General features: G+C 40.3%; 1 protein-coding gene across 1 annotated transcript in view; it reads left to right on the top strand.

Moving 5' to 3' along the window:
• The window catches only part of ATRNL1 (attractin like 1), a 678,126-nt gene extending 659,821 nt beyond the window's left edge, over positions 1–18,305 (top strand). Inside the window, exon 29 of the mRNA XM_060768490.2 lies at positions 15,644–18,305. Coding sequence (XP_060624473.2) covers positions 15,644–15,768 — 125 coding nt within the window. The 3' untranslated portion in view covers positions 15,769–18,305. The remainder of the gene's footprint in view (positions 1–15,643) is intronic.
• Positions 18,306–27,728: the final 9,423 nt, after the last annotated feature.

The raw sequence follows: 27,728 nt of genomic DNA, 5'->3' as shown, positions 1-27,728 counted from the left end.
GATGAAGCGGGGGGCGTAAACCTCTCCCAGCTCTGTCCCCCAGGTTTCTCCGTGCAACACCAACCAAGAGCCGGAGGACGGGGAGGCGGTGTCGCAGTGGTCTATAGAGATTCCATCTATCTAACCAGGAGCCCCATCCCGCAGACCACAAATTTTGAATGCGTCCACCTGAGGGTGGGTGACCGGGACAGAATAGGGATTCTGCTAGTGTACCGTCCACCTCGCTGCACTACAGTCTCCCTACCTGAGCTAGCGGGGGTGGTCTCGAGCCTGGCGGTGGAGTCCCAACGGCTTCTTGTGCTGGGGGACTTCAACATCCACGCCGAGGCAACCCTCACAGGTGCGGCTCAGGACTTCATGTCCGCCATGGCAACCATGGGGCTGTCCCAACGAATAACTGGCCCCACCCACTGTGCTGGACACACATTGGACTTGGTTTTCTGTCAGGGATGGGAGCAGGGTGGCGGTGTGGAGGAGTTGTCCATCTCTCCGTTGCCATGGTCCGACCACTTCCTGATTAGATTTAGGCTCACTGCGCCCCCTAACCTCCGCAAGGGTGGAGGACCCATTAGGATGGTCCGCCCCAGGAGGCTAATGGATCCGAGCGGATTCCTGACGGCTCTTGGGGAGTTTCCCGCCACCGCGGTAGGTGATCATGTCGAGGCCTTGGTCGCTCTCTGGAATGGGGAGATGACCAGGGCTATTGACAAGATCGCTCCGGAACGTCCCCTCTCGAGTAACCGAGCTAAACCAGCCCCTTGGTTTACTGAGGAGCTGGCAGCGATGAAGCGAAAGAAGAGGGTTCTAGAGAGCGTGTGGCGCTCAGACCCAAGCGAGTCAAACCGAACACGGTTTGTGTCCTTTTTAAGGGCATATGCCGCGGCAATAAAAGCCGCAAAGAAAACATTCTTTGCGGCCACTATTGCGTCTGCAAAAAACCGTCCGGCGGAGTTGTTTCGGGTTGTCAGAGGTCTTTTAACTCCCCCTACTTCAGGTGGGAGCCCTGACAACTCGGCAGCGCGCTGTGAAGCATTTGCTCGGTTCTTTGCAGACAAAGTCGCTCTGATCCGCGCTGGGCTGGACGCCACATTAGATGCAGTCTCTGTGGATGTGACACAAGCACCTGCTTGTCCGATTTTGTTGGATTCTTTTCAGTTTGTGAAACCCGAGGATGTGGACAAGATACTTGGAGGAATGAGACCCACCACGTCCATCCTAGACCCCTGCCCATCCTGGCTTCTGAAGGAGGCCAGAGGGGGATTGGCCGAGTGGGTAACGGTGGTGGTTAATGCCTCCCTTCGGGAAGGCAAGATTCCAGCGAGCCTCAAACAGGCTGTTGTAAAGCCGCTGTTGAAGAAACCATCACTCGACCCCACTAAATTGGACAACTTTCGGCCGGTTTCCAATCTTCCCTTCTTGGGCAAAGTCATGGAAAGCGTGGTGGCCTCACAACTCCAGGTATTCTTGAGAGACACGGATATTCTGGATCCGGCACAGTCTGGTTTCAGACCGGGACATGGTACCGAGACGGTCTTGGTCGCCTTAGTGGATGATCTGCGCCGGGAGCTAGACAGGGGGAGTGTGTCCCTGTTGGTGCTCCTGGACCTCTCAGCGGCCTTCGATACCGTCGACCACGGTATTCTTCTGGGGCGCCTTGCAGAGATGGGTCTCGGGGGCACTGCTTTGCAGTGGCTCCAGTCATTTCTGGAGGGTCGTACTCAGAAGGTGTTGCTGGGGGACTCCTGTTCAGCGCCACAGCCGTTGATCTGTGGCGTTCCTCAGGGTTCCATCTTGTCCCCCTTGCTGTTTAACATCTACATGAAGCCGCTGGGTGAGATCATCCGGAGTTTCGGGGTGCGGTGTCACCTGTACGCAGATGATGTCCAACTCTGTCACTCCTTCCCACCTGCTACTAAGGAGGCCGTCGAAGTCCTGAACCGGTGCCTGGCCGCTGTAATGGTCTGGATGAGGGCGAACAAACTGAAATTAAATCCAGACAAGACAGAGGTACTCCTGGTCAGTCGCAAGGCCGAACAGGGTATAGGGTTACAGCCTGTGCTGGACGGGGTCGCACTCCCCTTGAAGGCGCAGGTTCGCAGCTTGGGTGTGACCCTGGACTCATCGCTGAGCCTGGAGTCTCAGGTTTCAGCGGTGACCAGGGGAGCATTTGCACAGCTTAGGCTCGTGCGCCAGCTGCGCCCGTATCTTGGGAAGTCTGACTTGGCCACGGTGGTACATGCTTTGGTCACATCCCGCCTCGACTACTGCAACGCTCTCTACGTGGGGCTGCCCTTGAAGACGGCCCGGAAGCTTCAGCTAGTCCAACGCGCGGCAGCCATGTTGTTAACGGGAGCAGGACGCAGAGAGCATACAACGCCCCTGCTGTCCCAGCTCCACTGGCTGCCGATTCGCTACCGGGCCCAATTTAAGGTGCTGGTGTTATCCTACAAAGCCCTAAACGGTTCCGGCCCAAAATACCTGGCAGACCGCATCTTGGCCTATGAGCCCACGAGGGCCTTGAGATCATCCGGGGAGACCCTTCTCTCGGTCCCGCCGGCCTCACAGGCACGTCTGGCGGGGACGAGGGAGCGAGCCTTCTCGGTGGTGGCCCCCCGGCTGTGGAACACCCTCCCTGCTGAAGTGAGACAGGCGCCCTCCTTGATGGCCTTTCGTAGGGGCCTGAAGACCTGGCTCTTCGAGCAGGCCTTCAACTGAATGTATCCTGAATGACACTGGAACGGACTAGGACTATGATTTTTTGGCTATGACCCCAGGACTTGACGAAGCGGATTTTTAGGATAAGTGTTGTTATGTGTGTATTGTCTGGTTTGTGTTGTCTTGATTTATTGTACACCGTCCTTTTTTGTTGTTGTTCACCGCCCCGAGTCGCCCCCGGGCTGAGAGGGGCGGTCAATAAATGCAAAAAATAAATAAATAAATAAATAAAATCTCTCCTTTTGATTAAACTAGAATATCAGAATTTCAATACATTTCCATAATAATTTGTCTTCATGAAGATATTCATCACCATCTGAAGTTTGTGGACAAAAAGGCAAAAGATGGCTCTGGAATATATTCAACAGGAGTTCTATTGTGCAGCCTTTTTCAGAAGTGCACCACTAAGCTCAGTTCATTTGAAGACACAACTTGAGTTTGGAGTTCAGAGAAACTGCCCCTGGCCCCGAGAAATAAAAATATTGAGAGCATGTAAAATGGTAGCAGTGGTTCGGCTACTTGTTAAAGCATTGAAAGCAATATTTAGAAAAGCATCTCTTTCTTCTGACACAGCTTCTAGGAACAAAAAGAAGAGGGACATAGATGTGGTGATGTGTCCTGGGCAGTCACTGTTAAATAGGCTCAGGCTGCTGTTCTTTTGCACAAAAGATGGAACTAGCTGTGCCAATTAGATTACAGTTAGCCCTGAACAGAAGTGTTCAGTAAACCTAGCCTTATAGAGGCCAAGGTATCATTATTCAAACCACCAATGAATCTGTCATTGTAAGGCACAAAACAAGCAAAGCAAGTCAAACTGATTCATAATTGTAACCCATTCTCATCCATGTTCTCCAGCCTCACAGAAACTCCTTGCATTCTACATTTCCCCCACTCTAGTATTTTTCTACACATTACAGTTAGCTTTCCACATTTGCTGGAGTCAGTATTACGAAACCCCCAGAAAAGTGTAGAAAACACATTTAAAAATTGCAAAGTTTTTACCTCTAGGTCTTGGGATGACTCTTATGGTCATTACAGAGTTGTACTGGAGGACTTAGAGATTCCTAGAGATGATATTTGAAGCAAATCTGCAAATAATCAAATCCACAAAAATCAAGCCCACAAATGTGGAGGGAAAATGGTACTTAATATTTCTTCAAGTGTTCCTGTCTTTTAGATCAAAAGTTAATTATGGTTAAAGTTGCCGGCCACCTGGAATCCGGACCACATTAATGTTTTAACAGGACATGGAATGATACCATTAAAATACACTTAGGTACAGTTAAAGTTCTGAGGTTCCAGGGTACTATTATAATTATACTTTTCAAGTAACTATTTTCACAATTATCTACATTACCACAGTTATTTTTAGTGACTCTTTAAAGAATATAAACACTATATGTCATTGGTCAGTGGTCTGTGGTACAAAACGCATCTACTATTTATATTTGCTTTAAGAGGAGAGCAAGCAGCATATGCTGCCACCGCAGTGACATAGAAGGCTTCCCATGTTGCCTTTGGAGCAATGGGGGGAAGTCAGGCGGTGACGCTTCCCGCATGGAATGGGGGCAGAAGTCAGGCGATGTGGGTTGTGGAGGAATGGGTTTTCCATTACTCCCACCGAGACCCCATGGAGTCACCACGATGTGTGGCAAATCCATAGCCTTTTGTAATAAGGTCACAAGATACTTATCATTTGAACTATGTGATATTCCTCTTCTACTCTTTAGTGAGGCCAGTAAACTAAATAAAAATAATTTAAAACATTATAGTTGCCCTCTGAAAGGAGTGAAGTTTTTCCTTGCTGGGTTACAGATGTGGTTTAATGTAGCTTCACTTAATATGTGTGCCTTCAAGTTTCCTGTTGGCTTATGACAACTCTTTAAATTCCATAGGGTTGCTTAGGCATTGAATGCTTTGATACGGTTTTTCCAGTTTCTTCCTCTAAAGCTTACAGCACCTAATCTTCATCAGTGGTGTCCCATCCAAGTACTAATCAATACTGCCTCTACTTAACCTCCAAGTTCAGATGTTTAGTTTCGGGCAATTTATCACTTTTAATAATTTATCTCCAAATTCTGAATCTGAGGTTGGTTGCTCCTTAATTGTATGTAGATTATGCAAATGATTCTGTTTCTCGCTATTGTACTTTTTCCAGCTTGGAACGGGATTTGGTTTTAATATTTTACATACCAATGGCCAGTTGCAGGAGCTCAACCAATAGGTAAAGTATTGCTTGAGCTCCTGTAATCGGCCATTGACATGGTGTGGTTGTAAAACATGAATAAGCCATTATTTTGAGGGATTGGGGTTTCTAGAATGTCAACAATGGCTCCACTTTCCTGCCCCTTCTTTAAGACCACTATCTTTGAGAATCTTTGATTACCCGTCTCCTATTGGAAAAGACACCCATGTTTCGGTGAAAGTCTACCCTCTTTCCTTCCCAAAAGTGTTGTTTTGGTTTTTTTGCCCTGGCAGAATCAGGCCCGGGGGGGGGGGGTGGATTGTTTCCAAAGACTCTGTCCAGGGCTCTTTTTAAAAGTGTTTGATTGGAAAGAGACCTTTGTACTTTGGGGTGAGCGAGAAGACAACTGCTCATTTCCAATCTACTTGATACATATTTGGAGTTGTTTCCAAAGGTTCCTTTGATTTGAAGCCTGTTGAACTCCCTTGAGTTCCCATTCATGTTCCTCCAAGCTGAGCATACTCAACCCTAGTACTTACCATTTGTAAAACTGAAAGGTAACTTTAGAAATCTTTCTAAATTATTACTTTCTTAGTAATATGCAGCATATGAACGTGCAGCTTTACATATGGTCTGCAGACGAGCTGTCCTGCTTGAGGTCTACACATTTTGTTCTTTGTTCTTCATTCATTCAGATATTTATGTTTTATATTTTATGTACTGGTTAATGGGAGCAATCCATTAGAGCCCCACTCTTGAACCCACCAAGACCTCCAAGGTAATACACAACAATGACACATTCACATCCCACATTACAGTGATCACTGTTTCCTTATTATTAAATATGAATAGATTGCTTGATAGAAATTGTAGAAGTCTATAGCAGCTATACATCTTAGATAATTTACTCCTGGCCCTTAGGCTCTGTCTTCAATGTAATCCTTCAGGAAAAGCCAGGCCTAACTGGGGCTGTCATATGAAATGGAATAGACCTGGAATAACAGTATCACTCTTCTGTGGGTCACAGCTGAAGTCTAGCAGGTTTGACGCAAGGCATTTTGATGACCTCAGTGAAGAACAAAGGGGTGCCCCTTTTGTTCAATATACAAAAGCGAATTAAAGCGGTAATTTAATCATTTTTCAATAGTCATGATGGCAAGGCATCTTCCATCACATCTTGAGCCAATGGGGAACTGTATGAGATGCAGGTCAAGCTCTGTGGAAAGCCTTCCTGTCACCTTCTAAAATTTGCATTGGCCTCATAATACCTAATGGTAGGGCTACCTAGAAGACAACTGAGATTTTCCTTGGAGAAGTCTTCAAAAAAAGAGTGAGGAATTCTGACAAGAATCGATTGCAACAAGGAACCAAGAGGCATCTGATGCAAAAACAAATGGAGCGTTTTTATGCCTCTAATCTGTTTCTCTTTTCTTTTCTAAGCTCTTATCAGGAGGCTGTCAAGCCCAGTGAGGTTATCAACAGCCAAGATAGCGATGCTTTGATCATTACTCAGATTGAGCAGGTTTTCCCTATTATATGGCATCTATTTGAAGTAAGAACGAGACACCACGAGTCTCTATGGAAATGGCAGGATTTTGTGAGAGGCGGCATCAAAGAGTAATGTTGGAAAAGTTTATAATTAATTCCAGGGGGGGGGGGGGCAAAATAAACAGACAATTGTTACAAAGCTCTCCAGCATTCCCAGCAATATAGATTATTAGTAGTCTTAATTCCTTTAGAACAGGGGCCCTCAAACTTTTTAAACAGGAGGGACAGGTCACAGTCCCTCAAACTGTTGGAGGGCCGGATTATAATTTGAAAAAAACATTAATGAATTCTTATGCACACTGCACATATCTTATTTGTAATGCAAAAGACACTTAAAAACAATGCAATAATTAAAATGACGAACAATGTTAACAAATATAAACGTATTAGTATTTTAATGGGAAGTGTGGGCCTACTTTTGGCTGATGAGATAGGATTGTTGTTGTTATTGTGTGCTTTCAAGTCATTTCAGACTTAGGTTGACCCTGAGTGAGGGCCGGGTAAGTGACCTTGTGGAGCCATATCTGGCCCTCGGGCCATAGTTTGAGGACCCCTGCTTTAGAACCTGGAAATAGGCAATTGCCCCAAACTGGCTGTTTTTTAACAATCCAATACTCCAACAGGCAAAGTATATATTTTAGCAAGGTTTGGATTTCCCATGGAACAGGTAAAAGTGAAAATATATATGATAAAGGTTTAGGTAAAATAAAGACCTGGTTGCAAGGACTGTCATTTGTTTGATGTGTGTGACATTTCTCTGTCTACAGCTCATTCTGATAGGCTCGGGGGATAACAGCAGAATGAGATTTTCCAGCTAAAGACAAGGATTAAAGGAGATTATACTAAGAACTGTAAATAGTTGATAAATGTTCTAGCTTTCTGTGTTTATGAAAAAGCATCTGTTCCAAAGCGGGGTTATAAGGGACTTACAAATCTAGATGATGTGACAGCGAAGTCTTCTATTTGCATTGATCTTCACATACATAAATAACATAAACTATATTTTAGTTTAAAAAAGCTTTTTCAGCTACTGTCTTTCTCCCAAGCCAATCAAAAATATGAAGCCAGAAGTTCATAGTTATGCTTGATTTGTGAATGTAAGCATTCATACCTATATACACATAACACCACAACACACACACACATACTTGAGGGTGGGTCAAAAAGTTTTGCCTCCTGTGTTATGAAAATGTTATGAATGAACATATAACAACAGAAGTTGCTACAGATCATAGCCTGAACTGTCCTCTACCGTTCAACATGGCCACAATCAATTTGTACACATTGGCACCATTGTTTAACTCAGACAGCAAAACCATTTTGGAAAAATTCGGGGTTTTGCTTTGTGACCCATTATTTTGATGTCATTTAAGTGATTTAATCTGAAACCATATAGGTTGTCTTTCAGAGGTCCAAACAGGTAAAAGTCAGAAGGGGCCAAACCATAAACATTCTTCAAGCGATGATGGATTTCTTTAATAACAACAATAATACTTTACTTATACCCCGCCACCATTTCCCCAAGGGGACTCAGGCAGCTTACATGAGGCCAAGCCCAACAACACATCAATAAAACAACAACAACAAGGCAACAAGCAAGTAAAACAGTACAATTAATATAACTCACATATAATCAATAACCATTTTAGGTGCACAACCTTCTTTGGCCAGAAATTCCGTGATGACTATTTTAGTTTCAGATTCATGGTTCTAATCAGTCTATCAGAAAAAAAAGACTCTATCAGTAGAGTAAGATTATCTCTATAATATCATGCATAGATAGTCTAGTAGATGTGAAAGAAATAAAAGTTAGAGTGATGGAGGCATTAAATTTTGATCCACCCTCTGTGTGAGTGTGTGTTTGTATCATCTCGTGCCCATCCTTTTGACAAATGTATGCCAGTCATAGGATTTGAAATTACTGACGATGAGAGAGTGGGGCACAATTGTTCAGTCCCTATTATGCGTTGTTCCCATTAAATTCTAATCATGTAGCTATGACTGATTTGTCTACAAAATATTAATCTTGCAGAGGCTTCATTATTTTCGGTAAGTTACATATGTTCTATAGCGGGACATGCTCCTCTGCCTTGAAGAACACACAATATTTGTGTATGATTTATCCCACTACATTATATTTTTATAAAGTCCCAAATCAATGAATAAGAATTTTCTGGAAAACAAATCAGAATGACAAACAGCATTTTGAATGTAGAGGTACATTTCCTCATGATTAATTGATACTCTGTTAATGAGTAAATACACCCGTTAAAGGGAAAACAGATTGTATGAGTGGAAAAGATCTACCATGCATGTGAAATATTAGTGCTAAATAAGAAGTCTGTGTAATTGGATTTTTAAGAAGTTATGCGCAGTGTTAGGAACCTGCTAAGCAGATATCAGTTCAGCTTTCCAAATTTATTTGCAACAGGTTGTTTCAAGAGATGAAGTTTATAATCATAATTACCTGGAAGATAAAGGATTGTTCTTGTATTAAATATGTGGGAATGATTAATATGGTTATAGCCACTTCCATGTAGTTTTCCAGGACAAAGGTGTTCTATTGAACAGGACTTTGTTCCATAAAAGTAAATAGCACTGACACTTACAATGTGAACGTTTTGATTTCATTCCTTATGGACATCCTTTTCACATCATAAATGAAAAGCAACAGTGAAAATGAAGACATGTCTTATAGAAAAGAGGAGCAGAGGAGGAAAGACCTTAGGTAGAAAGGGTCCAGAGGATGGGCAAAGAGAGAGTAAAATAGAGCCTGGAAAAGAAAAGAAAGATAAAAATTAAGGCATTCAAAAGAGACAAATAAAAATAGGGAAGAAGTCTACCAGGCTCAATTCAAAGTGCTGGCTTTAGCTTATAAAGCCCTAAACAGTTCTGGCCCAACTTACCTGTCCAAATGTATCTCCGCTATGTGCCAGTAAGATCTGCTGGAGAGGCCCTGCTCTCAATCCCACCCGCTTTGCAAGCATAACTGGTAGGGACAAGAGACAGGGCCTTCTCAGTGGTGGCCACTTGGCTATGGAACTCCCTCCCCAGTGACATCAGACTGGCCCCATTCCTCCTGACCTTCAGGAAAAAGTTGAAGACCTGGCTTTGGAAACAGGCATATGGGGAGTAGTGCAATATGGAATCCAGCTTGACTGTAGCAACACAAATAACAACTATGAGACTAGGCACTATGTTTTTAATCTGTTTTGTTGTATTTATATGTTTTAATTGTTTTATTGCTCTGAGCTGTAACAGTTGATTTTAGGAAGAATATTTGTTTATCGGTATGTGTAATGCAGTATTGAATTTTGCCATAATTTTGCCTTGTTGTGAGCTGCCCTGAGTCCCCTTTGGGGTGAGAAGGGTGGGATATACATGCAGTAAATAAATAAATAATTGTAAGCTGCTGACTCCCCCTCAGGGTGAGAAGAGCAGGGTAGAAATATAGTAAATAAATAAACAAGTCAAAATAAGATGCAAAATGAGGAGACACAAAGACCAGCTCAGTTCAGTTTAATAAAGTCTGCCCCAGAGAGTGTGTGTGTGAGTGTGTGGGGGGGGGGGGACAGATGAGATGAACAAAAGTTGAGAACAGCAATGTACTATGAGTTTTTCAATGGCTACAGAAATGTGAAATGAGAAAGGAATGGATATTTTGAATATAACAGCTTATAATACATTCTATAAATGTCTTTGCTCTGAATTTGATGGCTGCAACGTAAGTCAATTTTTGTAAATAAAGGTTGGCAAGAGTACAAACCAATGGTATCACATTAAACTAGTATTCACCCAGCTATGAATGGTTCAGAGTTGATGAACCAGAATATTTTCATATGTATCCACAGAGCACAGAAACGATGATAATAAATAGCAGTACCTATTTTGGGTTTTTTTTAATGACCAGTGTGTAATTCTAAATAGAGCTGATGAGCTAGGGATGAAGAGGTACTCATTGAGTTCCATGGTTAACCATAGATTAGCCATTCTAATTCCCACAATTTTCTCAGTAGATTTTAAAACTGTTTGGAATCATTAGCATTAACTGTCACTGGCACCAGGATATCTGATAGTAATATACTAATGGGCTCATTGCTGTAATGCACTGCATTTACTCCACTGTTTCTGAGCTGTAGCAGTTGATTTTAGGAAGAATAACAAAGGAAAATGCAGTAATGCCGAAGGCTGAAGCTTAGGTTGCAAAGGGCATTGCAAGATCATTTTTCCCCTTTTTTCCACTTGTCTGCATGAGAACCTATTTATTTATTTATTCATCCATTCATAATTTTTAAATGGCATTATGGGGTAAATTTCTTGAACTTCTGTTAAGCATAAAAAATTCCAAACCAGTATCTCTTTACTACAGTGTCTTCTGTATTATGGATTTTCACTTTCTACAGAACTATGGGAAAGGGTCTGACATTGAATCTAATAATTTAAGGTATCCAAAATGGTATTATTCCAATTATCTTCCTAACCAAACCGCACAGGTCATTGTGTTGTCAAAGGCTTTCATGGTCAGATGCACTGGGTTGCTATGAGTTTTCCAGGCTGTATGGCCATGTTCCAGAAGCATTCCCTCCTGACGTTTCATCCACATCTATGGCAGGCATCCTCAGAGGTTGAAGGAACTGTTGGAAACTAGACAAGTGAGGTTTATATATCAAGGAATTTCAACAAAAAGAAGGAAACCATAAAAATGAACAAAATTTGGCTACCAGTATTTTAAAAAACTCTAAAATCAGGACAGTAAATAAAGAGCAACACTCAAAAAGCAGGGGGATTCCAGCCAAGAATCAATCAGGGCCAGGTAACATCTCCCAACAACGGATTCCCTAGGCAGCAACCAGCCAGGCTTTGAAGCTGCAAGGCCATTAAATCCTAACCAAGGTGGCTAATTGCAACGTTCACACCTGCCTGAAGCAGTCAAGAGTTCTTTCTCCCACTCTGGACATTCCACAGATATATAAAGCCCACTTGCTTAGTTTCCAACATACCTCACTGCCTCTGAGATTGCCTGCCATAGATGTGGGCAAAATGTCAGGAGAGAATGCTTTCCATACAATCCGGAAAACTCACAGCAACCCACTCACAGGTCATCTTTAACACCCCTCTATTTTACAAAAGAGAATATGTGAGTATAATTTTTAATTAAAATGAACAAAACAGAAGCTTGCATTTCCCAACCAGCAAAATAAAAGTGAAGTATTAAATGATGGTGTCTTACCAAGAAGATAATCTAGCTTTACGTCAGATCCTTGTATGTATGTAGCTATATTCAAGGATTGTGGGAAAGGGGAAGGGAATCACTTAAACATCCCAGGCTGGGTATTTCTATTTAAATCTGATTACAGTGAAATAAAACTGTAGCTATTAAAGGTTTAAAAGAACTACAAATGCAAGCAGTAAAAGAAGACAGTTAGTAAATGAGGTAGTAAAACATTTTCAGCAGGGCAAACAGTTTATAGCATGCTGCCTTCTCTCGATGGCTGCTCTATTCACCACAGACTCACGTGCTGTTCCCTGAATTGCACTTAAGCCTGCAATTAACCTTTCACGCCTAATGAAGCTGTTTTCCCAGAAAATCAAAATGTATAGCACTGCCTCTTTTTTCAAAAGTATGGGAGGGAAAAGGAACGTTATCTCAGAATGAACCCCCTTTCAGGACCCGTTGCTCAAGTATCGCACTTAGACTTAAATTGCACATGGCTTGCAAGGCAATCTGCTTTGGTGTGGTCGACTTTATTTCTGTACTTATTAATTGTTTCTGCACAATTGTTTAAAAATTTAAAAACCCACACCACTAATTTTATGGTTAGAAATTTGCTGCTTAAGGACCAACTATCATTAAATTGCCTTGAGTTGTACTTGACCCTACTGTACTCTACATATAACCAAGATAATATTGCTTTGTTGTTAGCATATCATGTTAGTGTTGTTGATGGTGATGATTATTTCAATAACATTTATTTATTTATTTATTTATTTATTTATTTATTTATTATTGCATTTCTATACCGCTTTTCTCACCCCTGGGGAGACTCAAAGTGTTATACAACATAATAATGGTAAAATTATTTATTTATTTATTTATTTATTTATTTATTTATTATTGTATTTTATATCGTCCTTCTTGCCCCCGAAGGGGAACTCAGAGTGGCTTATAAACTATGGCAATAACTCAGGGTGGCTTATAAACTATGGCCAGATAAAGACAATAACAATATCAGTAAAACACAGTATTATAAAACTGTATAAACATGTATATATCAATTTAAATAGTCTTTCAAACGCTTAAAATATATCGAATATATCAAAAGTCTAGCCAAACATGTAAAAAGCAATACATAACATATCTAAATCAATAACATGTAACTGTGAATTAAAACCTTTGAAAACTATACACAAAACATCAAACATGGACATACAACGTATTAGACATTGCACCAGTCCCATGGTTGTCATTTAGCTGCTTCAGTAGTACTATCACTCGCCAAACGCCTGCTTGCATGGCCAGGTTTTGAGTTATTTTCTGAACACCAAGAGGGAGTGGGCTGATCTAATCTTGCTGGGGAGGGAGTTCCATAGCTGAAGGGCCACTACCGAGAAGGCCCTGTTTCTCGTCCCCACCAGTCACACCTGCCAAGGTGGTGGGACCAAGAGCAGGACCTCCCCAGCTGATCTTAATGCTTGCACTGGTTCATAAAAGGAGATACATTCAGACAGAAACTGTTTATGGATTTATAGGCTAAAGCCAGCACTTTGAATAATAGATAGTAGTAATTAATACCATTTCAACTTATTTATTAGAACTGTAGATCTTTTTTACTGGTGTGTCTAAGTATTTATTAAAACTACACATTGGTCTATATGGAAGTTACGAGTAAGCTTGTAAAGCTCAAACTGATTAGGCAGATCTCATTCCCAAATGGAGGCTGAATTTGGAGACTCTGAGATCACAAAGAAGCTTTTGATTTATGTATGTGTTTCATTCATTTGGCTTCTGTGATTTGAAGTTGTACCATGCTGATTCTCTTCAACTCCTGCTACAAGGAGAAGAAATAAGAGCTATCAGTCGCAAGGAAGGTGTTTTTTAAAGAGGGAAGGCATGGTAAATTAAACAAGTCACGAAACAAGGGGGATGACAAATGGTAGACATCATAGGATTTATATTTCCAACCAGGAATATTAACTCTAGCTGTTTACAAACAAAAGCCTGTTAAATCAAAATAAAGAATATCGTAAATATTTTAGTCCCAGCTTTTAAAAATGTGTATTTATCAATCTTTGGTCACATTTTGATGTAAATTCTACTTTGCTGGCAGCGTCTCTGCATCATTTTGACTTGGTAAATGAAATTCTTTTAGACCGCCAGTCTGAAATAATGAATTGTTCCCCCAGTTAATTGTATTGCTTTGATAACAAGGAAGTACGTTGGGCCTGGAGAACACAGTAAGTGAATTTCATCAGATGATTTGTGTGACTTTTGAAAAACGATCTTCTGGAGTGACCTGATTTTAATGGAACTCTAACAGCATGCTAGCATGTTCCAGTATGCCGTGTAAGATTGAACATTAGCATCTCCTTCGGAACAAGAGTGCTTTGCAGAGTGAGAGGAATAAGTACACTCTGCAAAGCAAATTTCAGGAAAATGAAGACAGGAGGAAAGTTCTGGTGCAGTTCTTTCCCAACCTGAGGATACCTTAGAAAAATGTCACCTCCGCTTGAACTAAGTGTCAAGTACATTCAATGCTCATCATTTAGTCTGATTCTAGAGATTCTGTAACACTAAGCTGATACTTACTATGTGTACTCATGTCCAGTACAATTTTTGGGGTCAAAATTATGAATTCTGATTTGATCCACAGATGTTGAAAGTCATTCCATGGAGAGGGGGAAGCGCTAGCTACAACTCAAAAGACCAGCAGTCCTTTGCCATCATTGCCATTTTCCCATCCAGAAGTATTAAAAAGACCATAATTAGCACCATGTTGGAGAGAATAGAGGAGGTTGTTGCTTCTTTTAGATTCTCTCAGGATGGACTAAGCTCTTGACTGTCATCACTCAGAGAAATGGATTGATTCCTTTCTTTTCATAAGTTGAAGTTTGGGTACAGTAATTTAATTGACCTATGGATAAGTCAATTCAGGTTTTTGGATTCAATGTCTTTTACTAAAATGTCATCACTTGCATATGAGTATATAAAATAATATATCATGTTTAATAACTTCACTAGGAACCATCCCTGTTCTTGGTACCACCCTCTTCACAAGTGCATTTGGTGGGGACGAGGAACAGGACCTTCTGGGTGAAGGCCCCCCTGCTTGTGGAATCTTACCATAGCGAAATTAGGTCAGCTCCATCCCTCCTCTTTTTTAGAAAGAAGCTCAAAACATGGTTTTGGGACCAGGCTTTTAGACAGTAGATTTGGCAGTAATCATAATGTATTGTCGAAGACTTTCATGGTCGGAATCACTGGGTTGTTGTAGGTTTTTTCGGGCTATATGGCCGTGGTCTAGAGGCATCCTCTCCTGACGTTTCGCCTGCATCTATGGCAAGCATCCTCACTACCTCTTAGGATGCTTGCCATAGATGCAGGCGAAACGTCAGGAGTGAATGCCTCTAGACCATGGCCATATAGCCCGAAAAAACCTACTACAACCCAGTAATCATAATGTTGCTTTGGACTGAGTCGTTGGTTGTTAAATCAGACTTTGATTCGGCTATATGATGAATAATAATGTTTTAAATGTATTTTAATCTAATGTTTTATCTTTTGTGTGAGGTTGAATGTAATGTGTTATATGTTGACGGCATCGAATTGCTGCCGTTGTAAGCCGCCCTGAGTCTCCCTTCAGGGGTTGAGAAGGACGGGGTTGAAATGCTGGAAATAATCCCTTCAATTCAAATATTGTCCCTGAATTTTAGGACCTAGGAAGTTTCAAACCTGGCAACCAGCCACTTGTTTTAACACTGACAAATATTTCCCTTGACACATAGTTGATGTTTGACATGTTGGCAGTTCTGATGGACCCACATTTGAGAAGCATTCTAGGACCAACCACCATAGCAAAGGTGTGAGTTTCCCTCATTCAGAAAATGTGACTGTGCTGCTCATAAAAGGAGATAGAAAACTTGGGATCTCATTTCACAGCAAGGTAATTGTTCTTCCTCTCTTGTTTTTCCTTCCAGGACTGGCAATTGCAAGTGCACTAATAGACATTTCACAACAGAAGCCCTCAGAGTGTAAAGATAAGAGTCTGGGAGTAAGAAATCGAAAACATCACCTTTCAACACGCCAAGGGACCTGTGTCTGAGATGAAGAGAATGCATTTGTATATTCTGTAATGTTTTCTTTTTCTTTTTAAAAGAGCTTCCATGGTAAGCTAAACTACAGCCTCAGTTTTTATGGAGGCAACCTCTGATGGTGGGAAGGATGATGGTAAGAAATACCAGACTTGGATGGATTAAGAACTTCTTCCTGCTGCGCCCCCAAAGTAGGGCATTCTGAAGGGCCAATGTGAATATAATGGATGAACTTCGGGAAAAGATTCTGAAATCCATTACGATATAAAAACAACTATTTCTCCATATTTGTTGTTATGCATATCAGGAGGAGGGGAAAAACATTGGAAAAGATTGTACATTGTTTTATAATGTGGAAGGAAATATATCACTGAAAATTAAAGTACTTTCAAAGAACTCATTATATTGTTAGAAGACTTGAGTTGTTCAGTTTCTCAGCTTGATCAGCATTAAGATACATACACTTAAAACAGGTGCTGGAATTATTAGGGATATAAATATTATTAGTATTGCCCAGATATGTCAAAATTTAAATTAGATGGTAGGTGGATATCAAAAGTGTATTTTAATGAGGGAAATATTAAAAACAAAACATATATATTTCAGTTAATAACATTCTGGATTTATGAATATCAAGAATTTCCGGATTCCAAAGCACCCGGCAGCAGTCCAAGTTGAAACAGGATGAAGAGTGGACTTTAATGCTCTACTTCATAAGGATTCAGTATGGAGAAAACAGGAGAGAGTGCGTGGCTGTCTTCCATGCCAATGAACTAACTCATTATCGGAGCTGATTGAGTGTAGAAAAGCCTGTCCAACAGCCAAGATTCCCTTTTTCGTTTTGCATCAACCATTTCTAAAATTGAAGAACTCTTTATTGCAGTGCAGCATCGCATTTGATTCTGTTACTCTTAATATAACATTGAAGGCCGAAATCACATGTAGATTTAAGCATCCTGGAGGCCATTGATTTCAATAGACTTAAATGTCCCTGAGTTTGCAGCGAAGTGTAGTCCCGGTCTCTAGTGTTTAAATCATTGCAGCAGAATGCCGCCCTGACCACCACTGACCCCTTTATCACAGCTATTAAAAATCCTCCCTTCTCCAACCAACAGACTCCTGCACTCATCGTTTTTTATCCCTCCTCTTAAAAAATTCACTGCACCCTAAATCACAAATCGGTCTACAACTCTCTGATAGTCTGTAGACAGTTCTGTTGCTCAGGGCTTTTGGAATGGCTTTTCTGTACTGGGGTCACCAAATTGTTATATAGCAGCAAAAAGCTAAATGGAAATCATTGTCTAAATATTTGAGAGGGTGGGGGGAAGCTACCAAGCAGCTTTGCTGCCTTATAATCATGAGATAGAATTGTGTGCACAGCCTTTTTGTCTGTGGAAAGAGTTCTCCAACTTGCAGAAGGGCTACCTTTCAGAAAACCAGTATTCTTTTGCAGTTTCCCCAGCCCCTCCAAAACAGTCCATTCTATTTAGGGAGACCTTTTGCAGATGATGGTAGCAGCAGGTCAAGCTTACTGATATTTTGGCCCCACTGGCCTTCAGTGAAGAGAATGTTGGATTCGCTGATGTGAGATCACATCAAGTTAAACATTCTATGCTTCCTGACTGAAATGTACAATTTGAAGAGGATGTAAATTGAGATCTGCTTATGGGCAGATTACAAAATCCAATAGTCTTACTAGAACTTCCCAAGAGCGGCAGAACCTAGTTTACAGGCTTGCCGGCATGAGAGGTATCCAGAGAGGTATGAATTCTTACCTGCAGTGGAGTTGCAGTAAGGAAGATAGTTATACAAATATGATTGATGTAAACTATTATATCTGCATTTTTTTAATTTTCATTTTTTTCAAAAAGGGGAAAACATTTCACTGTTTACACTTTGATTACATAGTTACTCGCATGCCAAGGTGGTGCAGTAGCAGTAATAACGCCCTGTTTGTGAGTTGGGTAGTGTTTCTTTTGTAATATCATTTTACTACTTCATATGGATGAGGACTGAATGTACAAAAAGAAAGACATTAAATGGAACTGCTGTACAGTATCTAGTTCCCTCTCATCCAAAACTATGAGGTTCCGTTTGATCATGATTGCTCTGCTCTTTTGATTAGTTGCACATTGATAAATTATGCTGGCATGATTGTTGGGATATTTTCACATCTCAAAAGGAGACTAATTCTTATGCTAAAGTTACGTTGTCACAGTGTGATTATTTTTGTTGATTGTTCTTACCTCACTTTGTTACTAGTCTAAAAGAAAGAGCCCCATTCTGCAAAGACTTCTGCCCCGGCAAGTCTATTCAAGTTCTTCCAGAATAAGGGCAACGACAAAAAAGGATTCCTGTTGGAAATTCTTAATGAACTTTTGTAAGTCCAAAAAGGGTCTTTGATTTTTTTTGAAAAAAGAAAACCCTTCTGTCATTGTAATGTTGATTTGCTTAAAGAAAAAAGTCATTAGGATTGGCATGTATGAACAGTGAGATGATTATTTGAAGAAAGACAAAAGAGAAATAAAAGACTTGGCTGTAAACTTTCCTAATTTTTCCCTTGATTTATTTGAATTATTGAAGGTTCTGGGGCATATATCCTTGGTTATCTTTTCACCTTGCCTAAAGTTCCTCTGTCTGCTAAGGGTCTTAATCTTAACAGAAGGTATCAGATAGCCCCAAGTAAAGCCAGACAACATAGTTTTCTCAAAGGGCTCGGGTATGCCGTCACAAAGTTACTTGTGTGCCTTCAAGTTGTCTCCAACTTATGACAATCCTAAGGCAAACCTATAATGGAGTTGTCTTGGGAAGATTCATTCAGAGGCCTTTATTTTCTTCTGAAGCTGAAAGAATGTGACTTTCCCAAGGTAACCCAGTGAGTTTCCATGGTTGGTTTCCAGACCCTCATCCAATGCTCAAACCACTATGTCATCGTGGCTCTCTGGCTCTCTACAGTGTTAGTCACTAGAGTGTGTAAATCCACCATGTGATATACTTTGCTTTTCTAATATAGAATCAGGGAGAGAGCCAAGATTTTATTTAATTTTTTTTGGTCGTGTCAGGAGCGTCCTGTTGTGAGAGAATAGGCTGTCTGCAAGGACGTTGCTCAGGGGACGCCTGGATGATTTTGATGTTTTTTATCATCCTTGAGGGAGGCTTCTCTCATGTCCCCGCATGAGGAGCTGGAGCTGATAGGGGGAGCTCATCCGCCTCTCCCCAGATTTGAACCTGCGACCTGTCTGTCTTCAGTCCTGTCGGCACAGGGCTTTAACCCACTGCGCCACTGGGGGCTCCACAGAGCCAAGATGAAGCACTTTGAAAAGCAAGCCAGAGAAGCATTATCACAAAGGTGAGATAATATTGTCCATGAAGACAGTGCAATCGTGCACACACATATTTCCAACAACAACCATCCTGGCTGCACAACAGAAGAAATAGGAGACAGATTTATTTATCATGTCAGAAGCTAATTGAGAATAAGGATATAATCTATAGAAAAACAACGAACAAATAGAATGCAAACAAAAACAAATAGGAGACAGATAAAGCATAACTACGGGCTCAAAAGTCGAAAGAACAAAAAGAACACATTTACCAGCTGACTGCCTTAAACTGCTGATCCATATGATGGCTGTCACTTTAAATACCTATGGTATGTAAGCCATGATATTTGCTACTAGAAATCTTCCTAACCTTCATTCTATATAAATAACAACATCCTTTCTGTCCTCTTTCAGCAGTCATTATCAGCACCTTAAATTCATGACCATATCCTCTCACAGCAGAAACATCCAAGAGAGGACTGTGTGAGGCATGTATTTGTTTACATTGGGTACACTGGTCTCAGAAGCTGGTACAGGCTGAATATTCCTTATGCAAAATGCTTGAGACCAGAAATGTTCAGATTTCAGAATACCTGTATTTGCATATACGTGTATAGAGATTTTGTGGAAATAGGACCCAAGTCTCATAATCAAATTCATTTCTGTTTCATATATACACATAGCTTACAATTATTTTTGCTCACTATTTTTAATAATTTTGTTCATAAAATCATCAGAAAGCAAAGATGTCGCTTTTTCGGCCACCTGTATGGGCAATTTTCGAGTTATTTTGGAAATCCAAATAAGAGTTGTTCAACGTGTATACAGAACATTTACACAACAACTATAATGTTAGTTTCATCATACTACTATAGTAACTCTTTAAAATGCTTAGTAATAATTAGATCATAACATTTTAATAGTTTTCTTTAAAAGCCAAACAATATCATGCCCCTGGTGTCACTCAGCTTAGCATCCCTTATCAGATATGTGCCAAAGATGGTAAAGTTCCAGAAGCGAACTTTATAGCACAGAGAGAGGCAGGCTGTCCAGAAGATAACCGATTCTAAATCACTTAGGATTTTATAGGTCTAAACAGATAAATTAGGCTAAAGATTTGAAATGGGGGTTTCACTTCATAAGGATAATTAACCTTATGAATCTTCTGTAATTTCTACAAAAACACAGAGTCAATTGTAATTATATCCCAAAGAGTTATATAACTCGGTTCAAGTTCCTTTCTCTCTATTGACTTCCATTACTTTATCCCATTTCGGTTGTTACATTGATATAGAATTGTGCTGATATATCTGCACATTGTACTTTTACAACTCCAGTTGCAGAAAGACAATTCAGTTCTGCCATTTATTGTGTTCCTCCAACAAAGATGGGGTCAAATCACTGTGTTGGTTTTTTTTGGACTAAAAGTGTGCTATTATATAAGAAAGTATGTACCTTATCACTAAATGGATGTAGAAAACAGTATAACCAACAGAGAGAAAATGAAAAGCCATTAGATTAGATAATGTAGATTGTTTGTAGTTTATAGTTATTGATTTTTTGATGTTGAGAATGTAGTAATATTATTCTAGAAAAAGTATTTTTAATCTTTCGATGTTGATGTTGTTTTGTTTTTTGTAGGTTTGTATGTAGGTTTATTTTAATATGTCTAAATATAAATTTTAATCAGTTTTGCCAACATAACTGGATTTCTGTCATGTTCTAAAGCTTAGTCTTCCCCAAGCTGGAATGCTCTGAATTGGGGCTCATCTACAGTAACCACTTATGTCCATTCAGATTCAATTTGGTAAAAACCTGTTTTACTATGCGGAGGATTCAGTCATTTCTGGAACATGTTTGAGGCCAGGATGGGGATTATATTAACCATGGAAGGTAGCTTCAAACCAATTCCAGAATCCGCAAGTGTAGATGAGCCTTTAGACTACAGTATCCACCATTCCTGATCATTGCCTTCAGTTGGAGTTGATAGGGACACGTAATTTTTATTTTGGAGGAGATTTATTATTTACTTTATTTACTTTATTTGTATACCGCACTATCTCAGCCCGTAGGCGACTCAGTGCGGTTTACAACAGGACAGTATACAAAGTGCATAGCATTAGCATTAACATTTACACAGTCACTAAAGCAGTTAAAACAATACAACAATACATCAGCAAATCAACATAACATCAAGATCAATGTCCTTTTTTGTCATCCTCTATTCCTGACCCAATCTTCACTTTTCTTTCATTGACTACCTTTCTCTGATCTACATCTATTGTTACATATAGATGGATGAGGGCAAGTCAAAGCAGTGATAACAGCTCTCATTTTACATCAATTCAAAGTGCTGGTTTTGACCTATAAAGCCCTATACGGTTCCAGCTCAGTTTTCTTGTCTGAATGTATCTCCCTCTATGACCCACCTCGGAGTTTACAATCATCAGGGGAGGCCCTGCTCTCAATCCCACCACCCTCGCAAGTGCGATTGGTGGGAACGAGAAACAGGGCCTTCTCGGTGGTGGTCCCCCAACTGTGGCATGCACGCCCCAGTGAAATCAGGGTGACTTTGGCTTTGGGACCAAGCATTCGGGCAGCTCACTGAACAACTGTAATGACTCATGAGAATTGTCAATTAAGAGATATTGGACTGGAACTCTGGGCTATGATTTGGATTTGCGGACTCAGACTTAGTTGTGTTAATATTTTAAGGGCCAATATTTTAAATGTATTATTGCTTTTTTAAGGTATTTTAAAATTGTTGTTGACCTATTTATGTTAATTGTTGTGCTCTGACTGTTTCTTTGTTGGCATCTAATGACTGCCAATTGTAAGCTGTCCTGAGTCCCCCTTTGGGGGTTGAGAAGGATGGGATACAAATACGCTAAATAAATAAATAAATAAATGAAAGCCGACAAAAATTCCAACACCTTTAGGACACCATCCAAATGTGTTATAGCAACCTCCAAAATTCGTTTATTTTCATTAATGTAGTGAAGAGCTGAAGAGTCATCTCATCCATCTTTGCTAATCAGCTAGTTTCATTTTGGCCTATATTCTGCCAATGTCCTTCAGTAACATGCTACCATCTGTTTGGCTGTACTTTGTAAGGCAGGGGTGGGCAGGATTATTTTCCTTTGCCCATTCTAACTTTGCTAGCTTCCTTTATCAAATGCACTATCCCTTTTGAATTCATGTGATCCATCTCATATTCACAGATGTCAATAGGAGACTTGCCATAGCATCAGATCTCATCAAGGTTTTGGCTATGATTTATGAGAGAGAGAAGAACAGATCTGACTTTTCTACAGCCACATCAGTATACTGTCCACATTTCTTGAAATTAATCTGATCTCTTTGTATATTCTATCTTTTCTTTTCCAAAAGACTTAAACACCTTCTACAGGTTTGAAAAAAATTGCATTGCATACCTTTTTGAAATGTTAGTGCCACTTGTAAACAGATCCATAGTAAGATGTGTAATGGTAAGAGATGTAAGCTTGTGTTGTGATATGTCAGCAGCATGTGTCAATATATCTTCAGAAAATAGTAATATTCTCCTGGCGTTCTCCCAATAGCACAAGGCAGATGTGAAGGTCAGCAAGGTGGTCCATTGCCAGCAATTGCTATCAGCCTTTGAGGTAATCACAGACCACAGGGAAATGAAATATATCCTTGTCAGTCACTACCTGGCAGAGTAGGGGTTAGGGCAAGACTGATATTACTACTTTAATAATCCATTAATGCAATGTAACATTAACATTATTGTCAACATTATTACTCTCCTTCTGTCCAGCTAACTCATGAACAACTCTAGTTGAAACCTAACAAACAGCATAAAATCACTGAACAACCCCCATTTGTGATTCTCCACTGCAAATACTCCATTCCCATTACATCTAAAAACTGTAATATGAACAGTGCATGGTCTGGGATAGTTTCGAGACTTGAGGGAAGGAGGATGCATTGAGATGGTGCTATTGAAGGCAATTGCTGTACCTGGTTCTACTTGTAAAGATGTCTGGCAGCTTCCAGGATCTCCCGTGGTCCAATAAATTGCCGTCTTTGATCATAAGGGGAATGTGTGTCTAGTTGGCATGTAAGTTAACCTGCCCAGCGCCTGCCCTCACATAGAAGAATGGCAAGAACCACTTGTACAAGAAGGTCTGCGATGCTTCTTTGCACAAACTTTGAAAATGTGCATTCGCTTTGTAACTAGAAATTGTGTAAGCCTAGTTGCCAGCATGGGGTACAGGCCCAAGACTTTCCTTGATATATCTACCCTTACCCAATTTTGCAACATTTTGGTTAATAAAGAGATTTGAATATCTCAAAATATCACACACAATTTTCTGCCTTTTTTTGGTTTTCTGAATTACATCTATTGCCAGAATATGCATTTTGAAATTTAACTGATGCCACTGCTTTTCTCATTCCAATCCACAGTAGATATTTGATGTTGTATGAGATGTGCACTTAATATTATGTCAATAACAATTGTGTGCATTTGTACAAAGTTGACTGTGATGGATCCTTCATCTTGTGACTGTTCCTCTTTAAATACTATGGTTTATCCCTCATTCTTCCATTGACCTGAAATAGCATTGCACTAAAATGTAAAACATTGTGATTATATGCATACAACAACTACTTGTGCATTATCAGAACCAAAATGTATTATGAACAGGAGTGACATACTGGCTTGGAGGGAGGGAAAATTGGGCAAGATTTCATCATCATCATTATCATCATCATCATCATCATCATCATCATAATCATCATTATGATAGAATAGTACATCAAACCCAGAATAAAGATGGGAAGAAACAACTGTGGGAATGTTGTCAAATTAGATACAAAAGAGTTCATACATGCATGCTTCAATATGTTCCTCCTATTTGCAATTATAAATGTTTTTTGGAAGTAAAATAAAACTGAATGTCTTGACAATTCAGGCAAAGTATTATTTTAAAACCATAAAATAAAATGGTTCAGCTTTCAAAAATTTGTCTCATTCTATAGCATTTTTATTAAAGGGGCTGTGGTGGTGCAATGGGTTAAACCCTTGTGCTGCTGAACTGCTCACCTGAAGGTTGACAGTTCAAATCCGCAAGACAGGGTGAGCTCCCGTCTGTTAGCCCTAGTTCCTGCCAATCTAGCAATTCAAAAAAATGCAAATGTGAGTAGATAAATAGGTACTGCTTCAGTGGTAAAAGACCAACACATGACCAGGAAGTGACAACGCAGGCCCCTCAGCTTGAAGATGGAGAAAAGCACCTCCCAGATCCAGAGATGAGTACCACCTCAGAAGCTGGAAATGAAAGGAGAAGCCTTGCCTTTGTTTGTGTTTGTATGTCTCAAGTGATTGTAAAGGCATTGAATATTTGCCTATATATGTAAATACTGTAATCTGCTCTGAGTCCTCTAGGGGAGAAGGGCGGAATCTAAATAAAGTGTATTATTATTATTATTATTATTATTACTATTACTATTACTATTACTATTACTGTTACTGTTACTGTTACTATTATCAGGAGGAGCAGCAGCAATTCCCAGGTTTGTCCTTTACCTATCATCTGACACATAAAAATGGCTAAGTAGCTAATTAAACACAGAGACCAAAATCTCGGTTTGTACTTACACTCACTCCTGGTGTACCACCAGTTGCACATCTTTAGTACCGGTAAAAGATTACTGCCCAAAATAAACGTGGGAAAGTGATTCCCTCATGTGCACAAGCACCTGCAAGCAGTTGCACTTTCATTAACTGTGCATATGTAAACAAGACCAAAGATATGTTCCTATGTGATCATGTTCTGTAATCACTCATCTAATGGCACACTCTAATGCAGTGATACCCAGACTTTGGTCCTCCAGGTGTTTTGGACTTCAACTCCCAGAAGCCCTGTTCTCTTTTCATGAGTACTAAGAATATAATTAATAGCTAATCATATCTATTCTTATGGCAGAGTGAGAGGCAGGATAATATACAAGGTAGATGAAATCATGAATTACTTTTCTTGTGCTTTCCTTTAAAAATGTTTTTTTTAAAAAGAGAGAAACAGAAAACTAATTGCATCCTAATGTGAATGTGCTATTTATAGTATTATGATTATTTTTAATACCGATGGTCCATTGGTTGAATCCTTTTTACTAATTCCAACTAAAGTAGACTCATTATCAATTGTTAAGTGATGAGTCAAAACATATTTAAATCTGATTGATTCAGTGCGGGAGAGTGTGTGCTCCAGTTGGGACTAAGAATAGAATTTAGGCTTTGATTTCTAAAAATTCTTGTGCAATTCTAAAAATATCTTTGCCATTTTTCAGTTTGCTTCACTGTTTTCATTCTAATTGAAACTTTCATGAATAATATTGATTTGAGCCTTGATTGCGCTTTACTCAGTCCCCCCCCCCCCCATTTCAGTAGAATCTGAACTATTATTACTTGTCCCTCCATGGAGCTCCACCACCACGTTCCTTAATGTGAAATCCAGCAGCAGCAATTTGATGTCTCGCAAAAAGGATGAAAGTATGTGGCCTTGTTGAGATATTCCATTTCATGCTTATACGTGTATATCTCCCTATTTGAAAATCAAAGTATAAGAGCAAATAAAGCCAATCTTCAGAAAATTAAGGTTCACATAACTGCTGGAATTGCTGCACCAATAGGTGGGGCTGGCCACGTTTCTTCTCCCTGCCTCATAACTGTGCTTAGCAAGCAGTCTTCAACAAAGGTAAATACTTATAACACTCTGCTGGCAGCTAATAGTATCAAGAAATAAACTCACTTGGATATTTTCTGCCTCCTGTGGAACGACGTGTTCAGGCCTTGCTGCAGAATTAAAAATTAAGGCTTCCAATGCAGGGATCAGTGGCTGAGATCCTATTGAAGCTGGTAAGAATTAAAGTTCCACTGCTATAAGGTGTTCAGGTTTGGAGGGAGGAAGTAAGGCACCAAAAATCAACCATGGCATTGTCATAGTAAAAAAGCACCCCTTGGAATCTGGGGGGAGGAATTGCATCTAACAACAGATTTGCCTGGCAAATCTGCATTGGATACCTCCCTGTGCAAAGCTGTAAAAAATAGCTTCACTTGAGTATTCAGACTGAAACCTGAAAGAGCTTCTGAACGTTTAATGGTTATATATGAGAGAATTTCAGCAGGTATTGTCGAAGGCTTTCATGGCTGGAATCACTAGTTTCTTGTGGGTTTTTTCGGGCTATAGAGCCATGTTCTAGAGGCATTTCTCCTGACGTTTCGCCTGCATCTATGGCAAGCATCCTCAGAGGTTGTGAGGTCTGTTGGAATTAGAACAATGGGTTTATATATCTGTGGAATGGCTGGGGTGGGGCAAGGAGCTCTTCCCTGCTGCAGCTAGGTGTGAATGTTACAGCTGATCACCTTCATTAGCATTTGAAGGCCTGCCTGAGCCTGGGAAAATCTCTTGCTGGGAGGTGTTAATGTGTGCCTGGTTGTTTCCTCTCTCTTGTTTTGCTGTTGTAATTTTGGAGTTTTTTAATACTGGTAGCCAGATTTTGTTCATTTTCATGGTCTCTTCCTTTCTGTTGAAATTGTCCACATGCTTGTGGATTTCAATGGCTTCTCTGTGTAGTCTGACATGGTGGTTGTGAGAGTGGTCCAGCATTTCTGTGTTCTCAAATAATATGCTGTGTCCAGGCTGGTTCATCAGGTGCTCTGCTATGGCTGACTTCTCTGGTTGAAGGAGTCTGCAGTGCCTTTCATGTTCCTTGATGCGTGTCTGGGCGCTGCGTTTGGTGGTCCCTATGTAGACTTGTCCACAGCTGCATGGTACACGGTAGACTCCTGCAGAGGTGAGAGGATCCCTCTTGTCCTTTGCTGAACGTAGCATTTGTTGGATTTTCTTGGTGGGTTTGTAGATTGTTTGTATGTTGTGTTTCCTCATCAGCTTCCCTATGCGGTCAGTGGTTCCCTTGATGTATGGCAGGAACACTTTTCCTCTGGGTGGATCTTCATCTTTACTCTCGTGGTTTGTTCTTCTGATGTCTGAGGTGGAGTATCCATTGGCCTGGAGAGCCCAATTGAGGTGGTTCAGTTCATCTTGGAGGAGGTGAGGTTCACAGATTCTTTTTGCACGGTCTGCCAAGGCTTTAATGGTGTTTCTTTTTTGACTTGGGTGATGGTTGGAGTTTTTTATGTAGATATCTATCTGTGTGTGTGGGTTTTCTGTAGACGGTGTGACCCAATTGTTGATCTGGTTTGCGGATGACTAGGACATCTAGAAAAGGCAGTATTCCTTCATTTTCTTTTTCTATGGTGAACTGGATGAAAATCCAACAAATGCTGATCATTATATTGCAGTTTTCCTTTTATAGCATTTTATAACATCACATTACATAACAGTACATTTATTGTTCGGTATATCCACATGTTTCATTCTCGATATAGTCCTTAAACAAGTTCCAATCTGTCATCACCACCCCTTTTCCGTCGTTATGGCGCAGCCAATACGTCAGTTCATCCATCTCTTGGATTTCCAATACCTTTCCTAGCCATTGGGTTTTAGTTGGTGTCAGGTCTTGTTTCCACATTTTGGCATATGTCATTCTTGCGGCTGTTGTAAAAAAGATAAATAATTTTTCCATATTATTGTTCGGGAAAT

This window comes from Anolis sagrei, chromosome 3, assembly GCF_037176765.1.
Source record: "Anolis sagrei isolate rAnoSag1 chromosome 3, rAnoSag1.mat, whole genome shotgun sequence".
In the NCBI taxonomy this organism is placed as follows: Eukaryota; Metazoa; Chordata; class Lepidosauria; order Squamata; family Dactyloidae; genus Anolis; species Anolis sagrei.
This window is presented reverse-complemented; position numbering and strand designations above follow the sequence as displayed.